The 22,085-nt window shown below is 44.0% G+C and overlaps 2 protein-coding genes across 8 annotated transcripts in view; one reads left to right on the top strand and one right to left on the bottom strand.

Moving 5' to 3' along the window:
* TSC22D1 (TSC22 domain family member 1) overlaps window positions 1-13,060 on the bottom strand; it is a 117,921-nt gene extending 104,861 nt beyond the window's left edge. For 6 of the 7 annotated variants that reach the window (XR_007131478.1, XR_007131479.1, XR_007131480.1 and 3 more), the window contains exon 1: window positions 9,332-12,691. Coding sequence is in view for 4 of the 7 variants with exons in the window: in XM_047756257.1 (XP_047612213.1) it covers window positions 9,332-12,237 (2,906 nt within the window). In the remaining 3 variants the exon portion in view is untranslated. Of the gene's footprint in view, window positions 1-9,331; window positions 12,692-12,856 lie in introns of those variants that run through there. The other variant, XM_047756256.1, reaches the window with a different exon arrangement.
* LOC125113238 (translation initiation factor IF-2-like) lies at window positions 12,333-15,713 on the top strand. Its single transcript, XM_047755816.1, has 3 exons — window positions 12,333-12,410; window positions 12,672-13,391; window positions 14,052-15,713. Exons 1-3 carry the CDS (start codon window positions 12,333-12,335, stop codon window positions 14,364-14,366), a joined length of 1,113 nt encoding a protein of 370 aa, XP_047611772.1. The 3' UTR covers window positions 14,367-15,713.
* Window positions 15,714-22,085: the final 6,372 nt, after the last annotated feature.

Below are 22,085 nucleotides of genomic sequence, written 5' to 3'. Positions count from 1 at the left end.
TACAATTTACTCAAAAACAGAATACCCAGGCATGTGCACAGGGTATCAGGACAGGTACACGGGGTATCCTCGACGTGAGTAGTGAACTCGTTAAAAAAAATCATCCGGGATGCCCGGGAAAATAAGAGGCAATTTCATCAGTCTTATCCACATGAAGCCCAAGCGTACCCTCTATGGCTTAGTGGATGAGAAAAGGCAGTATCATTCACCACCACCTAAAGTTAGTCCTTAATAAAATCAAGGCACAGTAAATCTCCCCAGTCAACACAAACATGTTTTTGAGCCAGGCCGTCAGGTTTAACATGGGTATGGCCACAAAAAATATGAAAACCTTTACAGACTCTCAGCACTAGCCTCTGATGATCACTGCACTACAGTGTCAGACTCTCTATTTTCCCTTCTGTGTTCAGTTACCCCCACCTTAAAAGTAAAGGCCTCATCTCTTAGTATTTTACTCCCACTTAATACACATGCATTTATTGCTAATTCTAATCACTGCCAACTCTTTTTCATGGTTCTCTTCCCATATAGAACCTGTTACTTACTAGGTTCCTAACAATTTAACTACCCCAAGTAAAAGTGGTCAGTTAGGAATTTTAAACAAGTGACTCAATGCTTACTAAACTAACAAAGAAAACTTTGTTAACACAAATAAGTGGCATTTTACAAGTTAATGCTTACATTTTACTTTTTTAATGCTTATATTTTAAACAGCTGAAACTGCACCAAAGGATTTCCAATGTAACACAGAGATATTTGAGAATCATTATATGCTAAATAGCTGAACCAGTCCAAAGGAGATAAAGAACACTGACATCCTAATTTAAGAAAAAATGGGGTTCATTCACGTTGGAGAACTTTTACTGTCATAAACATGTGTAAATACAAAATAAACATAAAATGTGTGTTAAAAGCAGCAACTAAGCATTACTTCTTTTGCTCATCAACACAGCAAAGAGTAATCAATTAATTCTCAGTCATCCCTATTAAAGGAGAAAATAGTGATAACTCAGGATCTATAAAGAACTTATTTACCTTTCAAATACATCATACAAAAAAAATGCATCATAAATAGTGTTTTGAAAAAGCTGTGCCTCTGCCAACCTCAAAAAAAAATTTTTTTTAACTTATCCATTCAACAGATTTTTTTACTGAGTACCTACAGTCTGTTAGCACTGAAATATACTTTGGATACATACATCATCTGCTCATGGAGTTTAAAATCATCAAACAGATAATCACAAAAAAAAAAGGATCCCATTACAAACTGTGAAGAGCACTCTAAAAGAAGAAGGTGATCTTAAGCAGCATTAACAAAGAACCTCAGTGTAGACTGGCAGGTCGGAGAGGGTCTCTCAAAGTGACAGTGAGGCTCTAAAGAGGAACAGGGGCAGGGGAACCAGGGGATGAACAGGCTAAAGGACAGCAGGTGCCAAAGCCTGGAGGAGAGCAGAATGGACAGCAGCCTGAGGAAGTGAGAGGAGGCAGGTGGAACCCAGGCAGTGAGGGGGAAAGTGGCAGCAGAGACTAGAAGTAAGCAAAAGCGAAATGTATGTAACCTTAAAAGAAATGGGACGTCTTTAGGGGTTTGGGGCAAGTGAGTGACCTGAACAAATTTCCATTTTAAGAATATCATTCCAAGTACAGAACAGAAAATCAGAGAAAGGCAAGAATGTACAGAGGTAGCTGGTAAGGAAGCCACTGCACTTTTTAAAGGAAGAATTGGCTGTGTTTATCTTAGACTAGAGTTGTGGCAACAGAGAGAGGGAAAGAAAAGATACAATTCAGATATATTTGAAAGGAAATGGTCAGGGTGTAGAAGATGAGGAGGAAAAAAAGGAGCTAGTAAGAATGACACCGGTTTCTAAAGCGAAGAACTAGAGCAAGAAATAACACTTATTCAAATGCGGATGACTGAAAGAGGAAGAACTCTGCGGGGTTAGGTAGTGCAGAGGTTAAGTTTGTGATGTGCTGAGACGGGGAGGCCAGGGTCACAGGAAGGCAGAGGGCTGCAGCAGCCCAGAGCCAAGAAGTGGGGGCCAGCGACAGGCACTGAGGAGCTGAGAGCACGCAGACCGTACTTAGAGCCATGCCACAGCCTGACCCAAGGCAAGGGCTGGAGGTAGGGAGAGGACTCAAATCCAAACTCCGCACTGAGAGGCTGACAGAGGAGGTGAACGAAGGAGCCATGCGAGGAGGCTGAAAGGTCAAGTAAGCCTTTCAGGTCAAGCAGGCTGGCAAGGAAGATGCAGCAGAAGGGTGGGGGAGAGGGCGATTGGAACATAAGTGAGACTAGGAAACAAGTCAACTTGGAATCTAAAACGCCATTACAGGCCGTTCTTTTGAAATAATATAAACATCCTTTACCATTTTTTCCCCTCATGTAATTTCTTTGACTGAGCCCTTAAAGCATATTCTTACCATGACATAGTCAACCCCTAACAACATGGTGATGCAGCCAAAACCGACCACGGGGGTTCTGATATTGCTGCACCAAAGCAGGTCATGCCTTGCCTGGTTTCACACTTTTTAATGAAACTTTCTAAACAAGAAATAAAATCTACATGGTTTGCAACTGTCAAGCCAATGTTACAAAGACTGGATTTAAAGTACTAGAAAATGTAAATGGTTTTGCCGAAAAGATCATTTTCATACAACTGTCCCCCCAAAATGTTACAATTAATTCATTTACCACATGTCTACCACATTCCAGGTACACCACTGCGATGACTTTACCCACTTTTTTCTCACCAAGGGTTGGGAGGTCAATGTTGGTATGTTCTACGGAATCCCGTCATTTGTACTAATACACAAATCAACAAAGCCTGCCTTTTTTTTTCTGGTATTCACTCTAATACTATTGGTGGGCATCAGCCTTACCTCGTGTTGGCTTTGTAAGTAGTAGAAACAGCAGTAGATTTTTAACCGGAAAATAGCTTTGAATCCTAGCTCTCCTTTATTGTTAGGTATGCAACCTTACACAACTCACTTGGCCTCTCCAATAAACTAAGGATCAGTTTATTCAAAAGTAAGTTAGAAAAAAAACTTACATCATAAGGTCGCTGAGTGGTTAAATGCGATAATAAATATCAACCCGAATCTAATCCCAACATTTCTAATCACTCCTGTGAATTGAAATACCGAGTTATATGCCATTCTTATTTCTGCTGGATATGAGCCAAGAAATTCCACTCAAAATTTATGTACTAATTATAGATCAAATCTTGAAGCATGAATTGTTAAAATTAGCACCATTCTTTACATGTAACAGTGCAGTACTCTACAGCTGAAACAGGTGTGTAAGGTTAAACACACATGTCTATTTTATACTCCTTTCATAAAAACTCCACTGAAATGACAGGAAAGGAATTTTTTAAGATATTAAAACGTAAGCCCAAACATTGAGAGGGTGGGTGAAAAGACAATAGCAACAAAGATTTGGAAGCTGGAAAGCAGATGGTTGAGTGACAAATGACTTAGCAAACACTAGGAAATCAAATCTTTAGCAAACAGTGGGGAAAGCCAAGAACAAACCCAATTTAAACTGTAAAATCCCCAAAAGACTCAGGAATTGGCAGTACCACATACATCTGAAGTGGGATGTGGGGGAGAGGAAGTGCTAAAATAAGGAAGATTGTTTCAAAGTCTGTTGAAGTAATCAACCCCAGAGTCCCAACCACCCCTCCCCAAGCCCAACAAAACAGCTGAAAATGTACTGTCTGATGAATATAAAACACAAGATTCCAGGACTGAGGAAAGAGGGCACAGCAGTATGCAGGAGAATATACTGAAAACACGCTGCCTGAGTGAAGAAACATATACGGGGATACCCTGCCAGGTTACTTACCATCAAGGAAAGCTAACAAGACTCTGAGAATTTCTAATCAGCATTTTACTCTCCTCCACTCACACACCAAACCATCTAAGAAAGGTTATAATATGACTGATAAAGACCAATAAATAAAAAGGAATAAAGTAAAAACTGGAGGACACAGATCAGAGGGAGAAGAAACTTTAAAAAGCTAACATGTATGTATCAAGACAGCTAAGACAAAGTACTATTGTTATGAGAATAGGACAGATACCATTAACAAGGACAAAGACGAAACAAAAGCTCTTGGAAATTAAATGTAATTACAGATGAAAACTCAACAGAAGTAGAGAAAAAAGAAAAAGAGATGGAAAAGAGGAGAGGAAACTACAAGACTGGTCAAGAAGGTCCATTATCCCAGTAAAAGGAGTTTGACAAAGAAAAAGAGAACCTGGAAGGAAATAATCAACAACATCATTCAAGAAAAAGTCCCAGAATTGAAAGATATTTCCAAATTGAAAAGGCACACCAAGTACCAACACCTTGGAAGAGAAGAAACCCACAGAAGGGCTCATCACTGTAAAGTTGCAGAAAACTAAAAACTAAAATTTTAGATTTAATGAATGAGAGAGAGGAGAGCATAAGCAAGAGTAAAGGGGAAAAAAGAAAAACAAAACACACACAACATGGGTCACATGTAATATATAAAGAATCAGAATGACTTCAGACTTCTCAAAAGCAATATGGATGCTAGAAAGCAATGGAGCAAAATTATAAAATATAATTTTCAATCCGATATTCTTCACCTAACATCAAGTAAATCAAGAATGAACATCACAGAGGCCACTAGAAAATGGAGATCCAACCTCAAAAGAGAGTGAAAGGAATCCCACAATATTAAGAGTTTCATACCAAGTCCAGGAGGCAATCAGTCCAGAATGGAGGTCAGAGAAATGTGAGAGAGGCTTCCAGGAAGGTAAAATTGATCACAACACCTACTATGCCTGACCATCTCAAGAGACATTTGATGAAAAGTTGAATTCGTGATTACCACAGAGAAAATTAGATGGGTGGGGGTGAGCGGGGCCGTGATGAAGACACTCAATTCCCAGCCAGATCATCCTATGGTAGAGCCAAGAGTCAACAAGTCACAAGGAGAACTTCTCCACAGCTCTTCCGTCTCCTACACTTAGGTACACCCAGAAGACCAAGAACCGCCAGACACTGGAGAAAAGGCTCTATCACAAAAGGTAAAACCCCAAACACACAAAAACGGAGAGAAAGGCAACTTAGAGGAAACATACTATGATGACAGATGAAAACTTCTGGGGCGGTGCGGTGCCAGGGGAGAGGGCATTAACATTTCTGTATGCTACATAGTACACAGATACGCGCGTGTGAGCGCGCGCGCGCACACACACACACACACACACAAGTATACGATATATACTGGATGGCTGGGATGGGTGGGGGGAGGAGTGCAGGACACTGAACAGGACAGGAAAGCTAACCATGTTTTACAAGAACAATGAATAATCAAGTGATGCAATCCTAACTATGAAGAGGAAAGGGGACCAGAAGGAAGGGAGACCAGCCAAGTAGGTGCTGACAAAGCTAAATCTTCATCTTCTATCCCGGAAGTTAATAAAGCCAAAGCAAAAGTAAGGAGTATTTTATTTAACACACACATATATGAGTTAGACATGGTTCTAAGGGCTTTCCAAAGAATTCCAAAGAATTACTGCAACCCTGAGGTAGGTATTGTTATCCCCACTTTTTAAAATAAGCAAACTGAGGCCCAGAGAGGTTAAGCGGTCGAAAAAGACAAGTAAATGACAGAAGGTGGATGAGAACTGAGCCCTCTGATTCCAGAGGCCATGCTCCTAACCCCTTGGCTGTGATGCGAATCTAGTAGCAGCAGCACTAGCAGTTATGTAGACGAGGAGGTAAACCTCACGATCATCACCTAAAAGAGGTGAAAGTGACGGCTTCTGGGAAAGGGAAAACAAAAATGAAGCACATTTTGATAACCATGTAAACTACTTGGCTCTTTAAAACTGTGCAGGTACAACCTAAATAAAAATTAAAACTTAAACAGTTTAGTATTTTACAGTTAAGGTATTTTATCTGATGCCCCCACCCTAAGAGTCAGGGAAAATTAATGCTGCTACTCCTCTTTGATAAGAAAACTCATTCCTCTTTAATAAATATCTGACGGCCTACTCAAATCAGGTAGGTGTAAGAATGTTAGAATATTAACATTAACAAGGTAAGTGTAAGGTGTTAAGAATATTATTTCAAAAGATGACCAAAGAATACCAGGCACTATATTTAGAAGATATCAATTCATCTCAAAGGATGAGAAGCTAAAAGAGGTATAAAAAGCAAGTCTTTTTATTTGTTTCTTTTCAATTTGTTGCATTAAATTATATGATTCTGTATCTTGAACTGTGGTGCTTAAGGTGAGAGACAACATAAATTTTAAATGACAAAAAAGAAAAAATATTTAGCTCTTGCCCTTGACAAACTCACAAGTCTTCTTGCCCTTGACAAACTCACAAGTCTTATGGAGACAATGCGTGCACATAATTCTAACTGAATGTGTGCAGTGCTTTCAATATCGAAAACAACATGCCCTGGTGAAGAGGATGCTGAGTCTTGAAGGATGAATAGAAGTTTGACCAATTTCACACAAGAGGCTGTATTAAGAATTACAAAACACTCAAGACTATATATCAAATACCTTTATCTTAACCGAGGCATAAAAGCATAAAAATAAGTTCACATTAAAGGCCAAAAAAGGACACTGAGATTTTTTAACAAGAATATTTTTAAAAAACAAAATATATAATCTTAATGCCCAGTCTATGTTTCTAATTTTTATAGTCTCTCTCAGTGGCCAACTGAAAGCATTTTCCACATGTATAATGGACATTTTAAAATGGAAGGTGTTAGAGACTTATTTCAAGAGATGACCAAATAACCAATCTTCATCTGTCCTACCACCCAAAAGTTTTACTGTTAACTAACGTGTTTTCTAAGTCATAATGTTGACATTACAATGTACGAATAGGTGCCCAAGCCCAGAAGATGCAAGTGACACAGAAACTAATGTGGGAAGAAAAAGCAAAAAGAATTTTTTTAATCACGGTCACTTTTTTCTCTTGTAGATATTCTCAAATTCCCTTCCAAGAACAAATTTAAATGAAACACTTCTTTCTCCCAACTACAGTGATAAAAGAAATAATCTGCGGTAAAAACACAATAAAGAAAATATTAAATCAATTTACTCTACCTGACCTTTACAGGGTGAATCATTTTGATTTTTCAGGATTTAAAGGTCATCTCTGAAAAAAAAAATTTCTCATCTTGATGATTTAACTTTGATGTTAACAAAGGCTCAAATATGTAGTTAATTCAAAACAGGTACAGTCAACTCAAGTTACGCTACACCGGTATTTAGTCCTATTTCTCAGTATTTTTGCCCTTCTAGTTTCAAATCTTTCTACATAATCTGCCCCTAATTAAACTTCTTCTCGGTTGCTATATGCAAAATTAATTTTGTACTAATATTTTAAACTGGGACTCTAGCTCTACAGTTAAAAACCTAGTTGTTAAGTAGCAACATCTGACTTTAATTGTCTGGAACAGCCAAGTGTGGAAAGCTCTAACATGCCCTACCAGCAGGAGGGGGAAGAAAAGGGGAAAGTCATGCCAAGAGACCACAAATGGTAATTAGCAAAAACCATGGAAGGTTTGAATTCAAAATATGTGGTTTTCATTTGTGTTATCTCACCCATTTTTTATTTCTCTCAATTGAGCATCCATATGCTATATACCCATTTTTACAGGGGATTTGCTGAGATCACACCCTTTAGATTTGGCAAACATTAATATCTGGGCTAAGTAACTCTTTAAAATTGCCCGTATCAGCACAATCTGATAAATTTAAAGGTTTAACAAAAATCATAATAGGACTAAAGGAAACCACCTCTTAGAAGAGCATTTATCTTCTAAAGTACAGTTTTGCACACATGATACAGAAAACAGCTGGGCAACAAGATTTTAATTTTATGACTATTTGAAAAACAATAAAAATCTTGAAAGACAGGATTTTAAATTATTTCAATTAATCATGATTTTACATCTTTCAAGAAACTAAAAAAGAAAAATCATGAAAACCTCCCTGAGACATTTGGTCTCTGTTTTTCTAAAACTGCAACTCTTTTGAAATATGCCCAATTTTTCCAAAATGAAAACCTCAAATACCCATTTAGAATGTAAATGTTCCAACTGGTTTCATAAAAGTTCAATCCCCAAAATCTTCGACTCATACTAAAATAATTAAGTATCTTTCAAGCTTATTCAAAGTTCCAGAGTGAACATGAACAGCCTTTGTCGTAACTCCTATATTATTTTGATCAAGGTTAGTCACAGACTGGCAAATGTGTGAAAAGAGCATTCCTTTAAAAAATCAACTTAGTTTAAAGCCACGCAGTATCAAGAGAGAGGTCAACTTTTCTAACTAGCCAGCTTCAAAGACATAATTTGTTTCAGTAAGCGTACATACCTCATTATTTCCAATCCAATTAAGAAAACACTGCTTGATAATGTATTTTAGACTTTCTACCTATTTCTTGGGTAAGGGAAAAGGGGAACAGGTGGAGTAGATGAGCAGGAGAACAAAGTCAGTTTCATGTCCATAAATTCAAACCTCCAAGACTTTCTCTTCCTTGACTCTTTAAAATGGCTACCACCTTGATCCACTATGCAAAAGGAAAAATGTACCGCATACTACTACCAAAGATAAACCTGTGTTTTTTGTTTTTTGTTTTTTTGACAGTGGATGCCCTCCTCCTCCACAAAACACGTTTTAAGATTTCCCATTTCTTTACTGTTCAGGAAAAAGGACCATAAAATAAGTAGGCAAAAGGTGGTCAATTACAGTTTGAGGGCAACCTATATAACTCAGCTTAGGTCATCTTTCCTATAATATCTGAGTAGGAAAAGCAGGTAACATTATCTTTCACAGACTAAGATCAAACACTGTAGAACTGAAAAGGATTGTTCAGTCCAGTGAAGGAGAAACAAACATGGGAAGCGCAAGTCCCCCCTGCCCCGCCAAGAGATGGTCATTAACAATTTTAGGAATTCAAAAGACTTAGATTAACTATTATATGGGTTAACAAAAATTAAGTTTCTGCTTATGGTTAATATTTCTAAAAGCCATTTTATACCAAACAAAACGACTTGGTGCTCCCAAACCTATTTGTAACACCCAAAAAACTATTCTGTTGAATCCTGTTTACATATTGCTTATACCATTATACCATTTCCTATCCAGCTGAGGCCATTCCATTAACTCCTGCTCTAGAAAACTTACCAGAAAAAAGTGCCTTTTCACACACAAAAAATGAAAAAGTATGTAATGCTTTCGACTAATCTTATGCACATACATAGCTACTGAATGGATTAACTCTGCATCTGTTGAATGTCTGCAGAAACATGGCATGATCTTACCTCTCATCCTCGCCATCCACCAGGGGTGTCGTCAGCGGTAGCACCTTCAACGGGAAAAGAGAAGCAGAGGCTGCTAGGCTGCTGCTACTCCCATCTGAAACTGCTGACATTCCCCCACTGTCACCACTGATAGTCTGAGGTAAGCCAACTAAGGAGGGTTCCGCTGGGCGCCTGGCATCTTCAATTTGGCTTCCAATTGCCTGAGCTAATGATTGTGCAGAGAACTGAGTAGAACTTAGTGGTATCTGTTGTGCCAAAGGCAAATTTATATTGGATGCTATCAAGGGAGGTTGACTAACGCTTTGAACCAAATTACCATTCTGAGTGGCAGGGGCTTGTGCTATATTCTGTGATGGAACCAAGTTTGTTGGGGCAGAAGGCATTCCAGAAGGGCCAGTTGAACTAACCTGACTGGTAACAGAAATACTACTAGCAGAGGGCAAAGAACTAACTGCGGGCAACTGCTGCGAAACAACTCCTTGAGCTACTGACTCTACTCCTGGTGGCTGGGGAGGCACAGTTAACAAGGTACTCTGGGGTGCAATGACCAGTTGTTGAGGAAGGCTTGAAGCACTGGTCTGAACTCCCTGATGAAGAATCGCAGCTTGAGCAGGTGGAACTATGTGTGATGGCGGAGGAGCACCTTGCTGGAGAACTGCAGGTGTGACTTGAGGGGAGGGCTGCTGCACTGCTGCAGGTATACTTGCTTGTTGACCAATATTTGCGATTTGACTCCCAGGAGGCACGGCAGAGACTGCTGTTTGAGCCTGGCCCACAGGCTGGCCAGATGCCCCCGCAGGTTGTGCTTGGCCGGCCGCGGGCTGCACCGGCAGCTGGATGCTGGGCTGCTGAGCCAGAGGCATCCCGGGGGCTCCTGCTGCCCCTCCCGCAGGGGCAGGCTGACCAGAGGGCACTGCTGTTTGAAGAAGCGGAGGCTGCACGTACTCGGAGGGAGGATTCGGAGTCACTGTCGTACCGTGGCTTGGGGCCATCTGTGTAGAAACGGGGGGCAGCTGCTGTCCATACTGGAGCTGGTGGGGTGGTGCGCCTGGAAGGGGAGCCTGCACTGCAGGGGCCGCCGGAGAATACGGCAGTTGGGGCTGGGCCAGGCTGGAAACGGAGGGCTGCTGACCCAAAGCTGGAGTTACGCCCACCACACCAACAGGTGTTGGCTGGACACCAGGCGCAGCGGGGAGAGCGGCCTGCACAGGTACTGGCTGGAGACCCTGCTTCTGCTGATAGCTCAGTTCTGGAGGCGGAGGCTGTAACTGCACTTGCGAGACCTGGGGTTGGGAAACACTGGGCGGTACGCTACCCGCTGGGAGGCTCTGGGCGCCCGCGCTGCTACCGAAGTCCATCGGCGGAAGGGCCACAGCTTGAAGGGCCGCTGGTGGTGGCGGCGGCGGCTGCTGCTGCTGCAGCTGCACCACAGCTGGGGCCCCCATCTCGCCGCTCCCCACGCTCTCCGTGTAGTGACTCAGGGTGCTGACGCTGCTGCTCACTGAGCTCCCACTCGTGCTCTCCCTCTCGGACGTCACCTCAGGCGGGTTTTGTTTTACAGTTTCCACCGCTTTGTTTATCACCACCCCTTCGGCAGGAGGGCCAGCGTTTTCCTTCTCGTAGAACTCGGTGCAAGTCCATCTGCCTTTTTTATAAGGCTCCGAACTAGAGTCTAACTTTACCACTCGGAACCTCGACGTGTTCACTGCGGGTTGCTGCTGCTGACTCGAGCCCACCGTCACCCCCGCAGCGGCGCTGGCAGCGCTGTTCACCGCAGCGGAGGAAGAAAGAGTACCATTGCCCATGCCGCTCAGGAGATTCACGTTGACACCACCGCTCGCTATAGGCCCCACACTCACGCCAGCAGCACTGGGAATACCGCTGGCACTGACATTAGCGTTACCAAGCATGCTGCTGGTCACGCTGGGATTAAAACTACCCACGGCAGCAAGGTTAACGTTATTCATCGCACTAGTGCCAGGGACAGAATTGATACCTATACTGCCCGTCGTACTCGAAGCTCGGATACTAGGCATGACGGGGGCAGGCGAGCCACCCGATGATACAGCAGAAGTTGGAGCAGCGGGCATAACAGTGTCAGAGCTTCCAGTTGTCGAGAGTTTTCTGGATCCGGGGCTTGAGGGTGGCCCTGCGGGAATGGATGTACTAGTCACACCGGCATGGGATGGATGGTGGTGCCCGTGGTGGAGGTGGTGCCCATGGTGAATGTGATGGTGGTGATGGAGGGGGTGTGGATGAGCATTCCCATTGATCACAACATTCTGTTGTGGAAGGGGAGGCAAATGAGGCTGAGGAAGGTGGGGCTGGTTGGGAGAGACGGCCCCAGGGGTCTCGGCTTCCTGGAAGTTATTGAGCGTCTCTTCCGAGGAGCTGCGTTCGGGCTCCCCTAAGTCAGTAGCCCTGGAAAGTGACACATCAAGGATCTCGGAAGAAGACAGATCTTCCGTGTGCGATTCATCCAGATCATCGTAGCTCTCGGTGTCCTCTGCGATGCTGTTGTTAGAGCTGATGCTGGCGGAGATCTGAGCCGGGGTCACGCTAGTTATCTGGAAGCCACTTTTCTTTTTCATCTGGGTTCCGCCTGGTGCAAGAGGCTGTGCCTGCAGCTGAGCCTGCGAAAGGAGGTTCAGGCTTTGTGGAGGCGGAGGCTGTGGTCCCGACAGAGAAGATGCTACAGGAGGTGGCGGCTGGAGCAGCGACGGAGGCGGAAAATCCTCGGAAGATGGGGCACTACTACCAACGCCGGTACCTGCTGCACTGAGAGCAGAGGCGCTGCCACCGCCACTGCCCCTTCGAGGGAACATTGCCGGGTGCGCCATCTTCCTAGCACTAATGTCTGCAGCGGCCGCGGCCGCGGCGGCGGTGGACTCGGGCGGCTGGTGCATTGTGTTGGGGACCGGGGGGCGGAGGAGGCGCGAGCAATTTCCTTCTGCACCGTAATCTTTGTGTTCAAGACGCCCGGGGAGGAAAACGGGACCTGATGCTCCACCCGGCGCGATTCCTCCTTCTCCTCCTACTCCTCCTCAGCCGAGGGCGCCGGCCGCTGCTGCCTTCGAGGGCGAGCTTCGGGAAGGGAGGATGAACGAGGGTGAACAGGGCGGCCGAGGGACCCGAAGGGGGTACCCCTTCAGCCCTTCACCATTCACTTTCCCCTCTAGCCTCACACCCCCCTTTATATTCCGCTTCACGTGGGGTGCGGGGCGGGAGGGAGGGGGAGAGCAAGGGAGGGGGGAGCCTAGGGGAGGGGGCGGGAAAGCCGAGAAATGCCCACCTTCTCCGGACAACTCCGAAGCCACCTCCACCCCTCCTCCCGCCGCAGCGGCGGCGGCGGCCGCTGCAAAACCCTCCCGGTGGCTCTGCACGAAGGCAGCGCCGAGCGAGTGTCGCCTTCCCCTCGCCACCCCCAGCGCCGCCGCCGCCGGCGAGCCCCGAGCTCAGTGTCGCTCAAACCTCCCCTTCCAGCCCCGCCGGCCCCGCTCGGCCCTCCCCCCACGCCCCGCGGACCCTTTCAAACCCCCTGGGCTCGCGGCGGCTGCTCCCTGAGGAAACGCTGGCCGCGGCTGGGGCCGGCGCGGCGAGGCTCGGAGCGGGGCGGCGGCGGGGCGCCCGGTACGGTGAGCCCAGCAACGAGGCGCGGGCGGGCGCGCAGAGACGCCGGGTCCTCGCGGAGCACGGCAGGGGCGCGGCGGCGGCGGTGGCAGCGGGAGCCCAGGGACCGCTCCATCACTGGCAGCCATGGAGCCCGAGCATTTTCCTCCCTCCGGGCAGGCGCCTCGGCTCGGCACACGTCCTGGGGGAGGAAGGGGCCGGCGCCCGAGCCTCCCCGAAGGGCGGCGGGACGTGCGCTAAGCGCCGACGGTGCGAGCCGCTTCTCGTCCTCTTCCTCCGCAGCCGGCTCGTCCTCACCCCGCTGCTCCCGCGGCCCAGGCAGGAGGGGGCCGCAGGCAGCGGCAGCGGCGACGACTCCTTTCTCGGCGGTGTTGGTGGCCAGACAGGCTGGTGCAGCGACTGCAGCCGACGCCGTTCAAAGGAACGAGAGGTGGGGTTGGTCGGTGTCGGCGAACAGGGCGGGTGAGTGGGTGGCTGCCGAGGGAGGGCGGCGGGCGGGGAGGGGGCTGCGGTGGTTGTTACTAGTGCTCTTCTCCGGCTCCACCGTATCCGCGAGTCTCTCGCGGCATCGGCAGAGGAGGGACCAGCGCCCGAGCGCAGGAGGAGGAGGGGCGACCGCCGGCGAGAGGAGGCGGTGGCGGTGGCGGGGGGAGGGGGCAGGCTGAGGAGAAGGAGGGAAGATGGCGTCTGCGCATGCGCCTCGGGGGCCGCAGCCATAAAGCCGGATCTGGCGGCGGGTCTTCGGACCTCTCCGAGCTCCGGGTCTCCCGGCGGAAATTGCCGAAGGCTGGCGGAGGCGCCGAAGCCGGCGGCGGCGGCGGGGGTGGGGAGTTTCGGCCGGGGGAGCGAATCCGGGTCGGCCGGAGAGATTCTGCCTGATGGGGGTGGGGCCGGGTACGGGGCGCGCGCAGGTTAGGCGTGTCCGCTCCTTTTTCACACGCGGCCGGCGCGCGCGCGCGGGCACGCGGCAGGAGAGGGGGCGCGGTGGGGAGGGGCTGGCGGAGGCCGCTGGAGCCCCGGGTCTCGGGTGTACGCGCCCTGGGTGGTGTCCCCCCGCCTGCGGAATGGGTAATGAGGCTTTTCTCCGCAGCAACAGCATCACGAGTTTCAGTTCCCAGGAGTCCGCCGCCGCCACGACATGAGTCAGGCTTTCTTCTTCGGCGCGTGGCGAAGCCCTCCTCCCCTTCGCCACACCTGGGCTCGCCCCCGGCCCTCGCCGCCCTCGCCCCCTCGGAGGATGCCCCAGACTGGTGCTGCGGGGTCGGCGGAAGGCCGGTGGCTCCTCAGGATAGGCGCTCCCTTTTGTGCGGTGCAGTTGCTGCTGCCGTGCGGTCCCCTCGCCCTTCGACGGGCAGGGACGAGCCAGCCGGGCAGATGTTGCAGCTGTTTGCAGTTAAATGCCTAGGCTCTTCTCTAGAGAGGGGAGCGTTTGCAAGCCATTGTTTCCTGGAGGGATGCAGCAGCCCAGCCTAGTAAATAACCGATCTCAACAGGTGGAGCTTACCTCCAACCGGGATATCTTCTAGTTTAATTGTCCAGGCTGTAGCCCCTGCAGGTTTGACCTAAAAGACAAAGTGGCCTAGTCTTTGTGGCAATACAAGTGCTGTGATAAATGAACACTACCTTTTAGAGGTAGAAAAGAAAGAGAACCATCTGCGATTCAAGTTTAAAAACATAAACAAAATAAAAACAAAATCCTGCATGGGTCCGAGCATAGTTCTACAGAAGCAATGTTAGCTTTGATTGGAGGCAATTTACTGGAAGTTGCTTCCCTGGCATTACATGTCAAAACATTCTAGCTCTAAGCACTTTTTACTACTGAGAGCGTACATCTCGCCCAGGAATTAAAACACAGCAAAGTAATGTAGAAAACCTTAGAGAGAAAGGTTTGTTTTTTTCTACTTAGGTTGTTGAGGAACTAAACGTTTAGGGTTAGATCTCTGATTCAATTAAATCTCAGACTCACGGATCTACAGTCCTGTTTCAGGAGCTTGGTAAAAAGTAGACGGCAGGGTTTCCATAGACGTCTAATTGGTGATTCAACATGTTACCTTTAGGTTTCTCTCAACTTTTCCCCTCATTCCATCCCCCAAAGGTTAGGAGTATCACTGTTGTTATATTCTTATATAAAAACACACCCTCAACATCCTTGTATAGCCTGTATCAAAATTTTGATCTTTTGTGGCGGGACTCCCAGAACTAAACCCAAAAAGAGGAGTAGGTGTTTTTAGTGTGGAGCTCTGGGCTAGGTATAAAGTAGGTGTTCAAAACATTGCAAGTGATATGGTGGTAAAAATCAAATACATTTGAAAAGATCGAACTTGTTTTATGATATTCATGAATTCATACATGGATGATTTTTTTTTATATAACTGGCCATTTGTGTATTTTACACAAATAATCATTTCTTTTTTTAATACTACAATAGCTTTTGTTGCAAGTAACACAGCTGGTTCATAGCCACCATCCATGGTTGAAATGCAGCTCTGACATGCTTTTCCAACAGTCAGGAAAAGAGAACATATCCTCACGAATTAAAACTGCAATGGAATGTACAAAGGCAAAAAAGTGCTTCTCTGAGCTACACTGTGAAAGAAAATGTGCTCGATCTCTCCAAATGTTGCCTTAGGTCAAAGTTTTAAATTAACCCAAGCAACAACCCAGAACCCCTTGGGCCACCTAAATACCCACTGTGATTGTGCTGATAGGCTTCCAAGCAGAAGAAACACATATAATAAAGTCTTCCATAGTTACAGAATGAGTCATTGTGATAATCCTGTAAAAGCAGATACTTCTGATACCCGGTGGTGATGAGTATTGTGTTGTGGGCTGTTTTGATGCTCAGAGGGTGGACATCTTATTTCTTTTAAAAGAAAGTTGTTGTTGTTTTAACTTTTCCAGGATAACGCAAGACATGAGGTAAGATATAAGAAAATACGGTCTTTTGAAATGTATTTCCCTTTTATCGGCCATTTCACCTCAAATTCCTGGTTAGGCTGCATTAAGTTCCACGGAGGTAGGAAGAGCAACTCTGCAGTTGCGGAAACCTGAGTTTGAAAAAATCGTCTCTCTCCCTCTCTCTCTTTTCTCCAGTTGCCAACGTATCTATGACCTGCAGTACATAGATATAAGTCCCTAAAAACAAGCAGAAGCACTTGAACAACCAGGTGTTATCATATTACCACCTTTTCATTTTCAAAGTCTGGATTTTTTTTATATATATTGATGTCAAATGCCTCTTGCCATATGCAATGAAGTCCTTAACTCCTTTACACCCAGCCCTTGAAGTTATCCTTTGTCTACATTGCACCTGTTTGCATTCTGAAGGTGCAGTTCTGAATTACTCTCTATTGACAAAAAGATTAGTCCATAGTCCAGTGTTCACTTAAATCTCATTAACGGTGATACGGCAAACTAGCATGTATATTTAGCTATGTTTAGTGTTTTTCCTATTGTGAAGTAGAAAACTTCCTGGTCATCATAACCCAGTTTACTTATTTTTGAGAACTGTGAAATAGATCAGTATTTAAAACCAACTACAGGAAGGGAATACTCCCACTTAGAATGCAAAGATAAGTATTAAAGAGAAATGTGTGCAGAAAATATGCCACTGATCCACTCCAGGAACTATTCTGACTAACCAGTCATGCAGTAGTACTTATCTGTAACTTTTAAATGTCATCCAAAAAAAAAAAAAGTCAAATATTTTTATGATGCGTTATAAACATGAGAAAAGTCATACATTTTGATATATGAAATTTATACCCAGGGATATTACAGCACGTTTATAAATCGATTTGTGCTCTAGAGAATTCTTTAAATAAGACGAGGGTAGCATGTGCTCTTTGACTTTTGTAACTTGCACAAAATACTTGTTTGGAAACTTTTCTTTCAAATATGAATATCACTTTGCTTATCACTGATTCAATTTTGCATCATTTGTTAAATTTTCAATATAAATATGTTTCTGGTCAGCTCAATTTCTTATCCTCAAAGGAGACATGCTTATAAAGCAAAAAAGTACAGCAATTTGAATTTATAGTTCAGGGGGCACACTGATGTACATTAGCTCATTAAATCTACCCTTTAAGGGAGGAGGCAGTATCATTTTTCATTTTAGAGGTGTATGCTCACAGAGAGGTTAAATGACTTGTCCAAGGTTCAGACCTAAATCAGGGTCCTCAGGTCCTCTTAGTTTCAGATCCCAGGCCTCTGTGCTGAGGGATTTTTCTGAAAAAACAGCCTGACCTCTAGAGAATAGTATTTTTCAAAGCTCTTTTGGAAATTAATGAGTGCTCTTTTAATGCTTTTGAATGCCGAGGAGGTTATGCTGTCCACACATAATTGCACACAGCATTTCTTCTGCATGCAGAGGATACAAGCCTTCTGCCATGTTTGAACCAATGTAAACATCACAGATGCTTCCATGGGCAGCCTCCTCTGACTTATGAATGTCTTCATTTGGAGGATTTTCCCACAACCTAAAAAAAAAAAAAAAAAAATCACTTCTAACTTCTGCTCCAGAACTGTGAAGTGACATTGAAAAAAGAAATAATTTGTTAAGATTTTTTTTGAGTTTATCATCAAATAACCTTCTAGATCTCCCCAAATAGCATGCATTTATGCCTCCTCTCTACCGCACATTGTTCTAAATGCTTTGTTTTATCTCCCTTAATCCTCACAAATATATACTGTAGGAATTATAATTACCCAATTTTGAAAATGAGGGACAGAGAGTTTGTGGTCTTACATCTTGACGAATAGTAGAACTACGATGCAAATAGCCCTGCAGTATAACCACCTCTTCCTTCACGGCTGCCCCCAGACACATTCAGTCAGGCTCCTGCCAATTCTAGCTCTCAAGTTAAATTTCTCCCGAATACTCACGTTTTAATTTCACCAAAGAATCGAGGAGCATCATTTTCTACTGCCGCAGAGGCATTCTAAGGAAGAATGTACATTTCAGAGTGCCTACTATGGCTGCATAGGAATTGGACATAAATGAGCAGAACAAGGCTTGATAACTTGGATGGTCCTTCACTGATCAAAACCAGATGTCAAATGCTTGGGAAAAAAAGGCATTAATCACACATAATTGAGGAATACTGTCTCTATAGGACAAGATAAATGTTTCCCCACTTTAGTAATTAGCCTTTATTGAACATGAGAGCCTGTCAAATAGAGACAATAGTAACCTCGTCTTTCCAACACGTTCTAAGGACCCATTTGTTTTTTACATATTTTTGAATACTTGAAGTTATAGAAATAAACACATCTATTATTTTTCTTTGTGTCATAATTCTAAGAAGACCTCTGTCCTTCCACCATACAAGAAATACAAACAAATCATGGCAGCCAGCATTTCTTTATATTTAAAGATTAGGTTCACAAACACTTGGGTATGTGAAAGTCTCAAAGCTCAAGGGAAAAAGGATGGCTGTTGAAGTCATTCCTTACTGTGGGATTTTCCTTTAGTCATTCATTTTCTCCCTCTACTCTGAGTTATCTCTAAGAGAAGAAAACTGATAAAAAATAGTTTTTGGCAGTTCCCATCGTGGCACAGCAGAAACGAATCCGACTAGGAACCATGAGGTTACGGGTTCGATCCTTGGCCTCACTCAGTGGGTTAAGGATCCAGTGTTGCCATGAGCTGTGGTGTAGGTGGCAGACAAGGCTCGGATCTGGTGTTGCTGTGCCTGTGGCATAGGCCAGCAGCTACAGTTCCGATTGAACCCCTAGCCTGGGAACCTCCATATGCCGCAAGTGTGGCCCTGAAAAAAACCAAAAAACCAAAACAAAAAAGTTTTTAGCGACGTATACTTAAATTGACATTTCCAGTTAATTGCACTGCAGGAGAAAAACAGGAAATCGGTAGTCGTAAAGGCCAAAATATTTTCTGACTTTCATACCTTTCAAGAAAAAGAAAAGAAAATCTTCGCTACATGGAAGCTAGAGTCAGAAGCACAAGATAAAATCCTGTTAATAGTATGACCATACTATTTATATATGGAAGGTGTTTATAAAATCTTCCTGGATGAAAGATAAAATTAGAACAATCAAAGGAGAAATGTTGGAATTTCAGAGAAAAGCATGACAGGGGATTTAGGAGAAAAAAGCCTAACAAAACTGATTTATTACATGCAATATAGACACACTTGTCAAACTCAAGAAAATTAAATGTATAATTGACTCAGTCTCTTCACTGAGTTAAATATAAAGTTAATTGCAAAGATGCCAACAAAGCTTTCCATCGAAAACTAGAAGTGAAGGCCAGGTGCTTTCTTGCCTTTGTTATTTACAGACAGGAATGGGATCATAAGGATAATGCCAACTCAGTGGTTTAACTTGGGTGTTTTGTAAGAGTTTCTAAACACCCTCTTTTTCCGAGTCATAGCTGATACGCAAAAAAAAGAGGTTGTTAAATTACACCTCTATCAATACATATTTTGAATGGAATGGGGGTAATACTCCATGTTACCCCCATGTCAATCCTAAATTATTTGATAAATAAAAACCAGGGTTTTGATGAATTGTCTTGTGGAGCAGTGGGTTAAGGATCTGAGGGATCCAGTCTTGTCACTGCGGTAGCCGGTAGCCCGAGTTGCCGCTCTGGTGCAGGTTCAATCCATGGCCCAGAAACTTCCCCGTGCTTCAGGCATGGCCAGATTAATTAATCAATTAATTAAACTAAATTAAAGAAAAACAAGCCTTTTGAAAGGAATGCTTCCAGTCAGAGGGAGCTTCAAAAAGAGCTGAGTTCTCTTTATTTTGTCAAGCGTGTGATTGGAACTCAATATGTACTCTTGTAAAGAATTTCTTAAATCTCCCTTTATTCAATAATATTGTCAACATAATTTATCACATGAACTTTCACTACTGAACGTTTCACAAGATGTTTCTGTAGAACATTAGGTTCAGAAATTCTGGCATTAGGAAACAAGCTGTTAAAATTTTGGTCAAGGGCATCCAGTGGCATTACATTTCCTTCTCGGTTTTACTTGATCCTTGTAAAATTCTCCTTGCCCAACCTAAGCTTATAAGAACTCGCTGAGTTCTCTTTTTCGAAGAACATCATGCCCAAAGCAATTTTGTTTGTTTGTTTGTTTGTTTGTTTGTTTGTTTTGGTAAGGAGTGAAGTTCAGTAAAAATGGTAAGATAGGAGTTGAATCTGCATCTCCTTTTCTGATAGCTTTGTGTTTGCTTAGGGACAGAGCATTATGTTAAATACTGTTTAGAACTGGAGTCCTTAGCCTTTGTAGATTCTAGCATGGGAACCTCCATATGCCTCGGGTGTGGCCCTAAAAAGACAAAAAAAATTTTTTTTAATTAAAAAAATGAATCTGACGTTGCATGACTAGTCACAGAACTCATACAAAGACTTCGATGAATCATTTCAGATTAAAAGATCAATGTTTAAAGTCTGACTTAGTTAATACATCTAAAAAGAAATGTACCACCTGTCTATTAGTCAAAACGTCCATTGTGAAATACTAATACCAAATGAGGTTCTGCTATTATTTTTGCATTTCTCCACATATGAAACATGTTTTCCTTTTGTTTATGATTGTGAAGGGTAGCAAGGCATGCCACCCCAAGATCTGCCACTTTGGTATATTAATATTTTGCGCTGGAGCACTTTAAAAACAGCAATTGCAGGAGAGGCTTTCTCTGAACACCCCTTATCTGCCTAAAGATAGATTCTCCAGAAACTCAGTTGTCATAAATCCCCTCCCTGGGAGATTCATCAGCCAGGGAAGATGGACCCATCACAGGAGAGGAGACCAGAAGTTGGCACCACATTCAGACAGGCTTCATCTCAAACTATGATCCCTCCCATCAGTTCTTCTAAGGGCCCATTCATTCATCAGTCCTAAAAGCCAGTTACTTGGCCATAAGACACCTACATCCCCCCTACCCTTTCCTATTATAATGGTATTTAATCCTGAATTTTAAACCACCTGGGAGGGTTCCTCATCTTTTCCTGATGAGGTTCCCGGGTATGCAGAAGGTATACATGTTAATAAACATCTAGATTGTTTTTCTCTTAATTCGTAAGGCTTGTTTGTCCTTCTCAGTGTTTATTATAAAGGCGGCAGCGAAAAACTCACAAGTGTAGAAGGGGATTTAGTTTTCCTCCACTGCAATTGTCAGTGTAATAAAAACCGCCTTCTTTCTGTAACTGAGGTTAAAATAAAGAAGCCGCTTTGTTGATTATTATGGATGTCTTTTAAATTAAGTACATACTATTTAGCCTGGTATACAAGTGTTCAGTAAATTCTCTTTTCACAGTAATGATTTTGTAGCTGAAGTATATTGCCAGGGAATACATACTAATTGACTGCAAGTAGCACTTCTTTCTGTCACCACTTCTTTTGGAAAAACATGGAAATGTTGGCCCCAGAGCCTCTCAGATCTGTAGGCTCTTCCGAAGAGGCCAATCACCTTTTCCACCCAGCTCTGCATTATTCAAATGTCCCAAGAGAACAGTCTTTAGCACCATTTCTAGGACTCCATTCTAATAAGACATCAACTTAACATTCATCTTATTATAAGTGATACCCGATGAGTCACTCACTTTTAAGACTCTGGCCTTGGAGTTCCCATTGTGGCTCAGCGGGTTACGAACCCAGCTAGTATCCATGAGGACGCGGGTTGATCCCTGGCCTTGCCCAGTGGGTTAAGGATCCAGCGTTGCCAGGAGCAGTGGTGTAGTTTGCAAACGAAGTTTGGATCCAGTGTTGCTATGGCTGTGGCCTAGGCCGGCAGCTGTAGCTCTGATTTGACCCCTAGGCTGGGAACTTCCATATGCCCCAGATGCAGCCCTAAAAAGCAAAAAAAAAAAAAAAAATATATATATATATATATATATATATATATCGCTTTCTTTTTGGCGATGGTTGTGCAGCAGCAGTCAACAAATAACACCCCCTGCTCTTCTGCCCACCCTAAATACACGATGAGTTGTATTTCATGAATAGGACTGCTGCAAAAACATGGAAGACAAAAGCAAGGGATAGGACATTGACTAATTTAAAATAAAACATTCAACATTTCACAAAAACATATCAACAACCATGGCAAATCTCATCTGGATTATAATGCAAGTATTTTTCACCTTATCAGA

The sequence above is a fragment of the Phacochoerus africanus genome, chromosome 13 (assembly GCF_016906955.1).
Source record: "Phacochoerus africanus isolate WHEZ1 chromosome 13, ROS_Pafr_v1, whole genome shotgun sequence".
Classification (NCBI taxonomy): Eukaryota; Metazoa; Chordata; class Mammalia; order Artiodactyla; family Suidae; genus Phacochoerus; species Phacochoerus africanus.
This window is presented reverse-complemented; position numbering and strand designations above follow the sequence as displayed.

Bases quoted from the DNA above. Each gene is read 5' to 3' on its own strand.
- LOC125113238 (XM_047755816.1), top strand. From the start codon at position 12,333: ATGCTCCACCCGGCGCGATTCCTCCTTCTCCTCCTACTCCTCCTCAGC. The intron at 12,411-12,671 runs GCGAGCTTCGGG...CTCCCGCCGCAG, and splicing joins GGCCGCTGCTGCCTTCGAGG to CGGCGGCGGCGGCCGCTGCA. The intron at 13,392-14,051 runs GTGGGGTTGGTC...TTTTCTCCGCAG, and splicing joins GCCGTTCAAAGGAACGAGAG to CAACAGCATCACGAGTTTCA.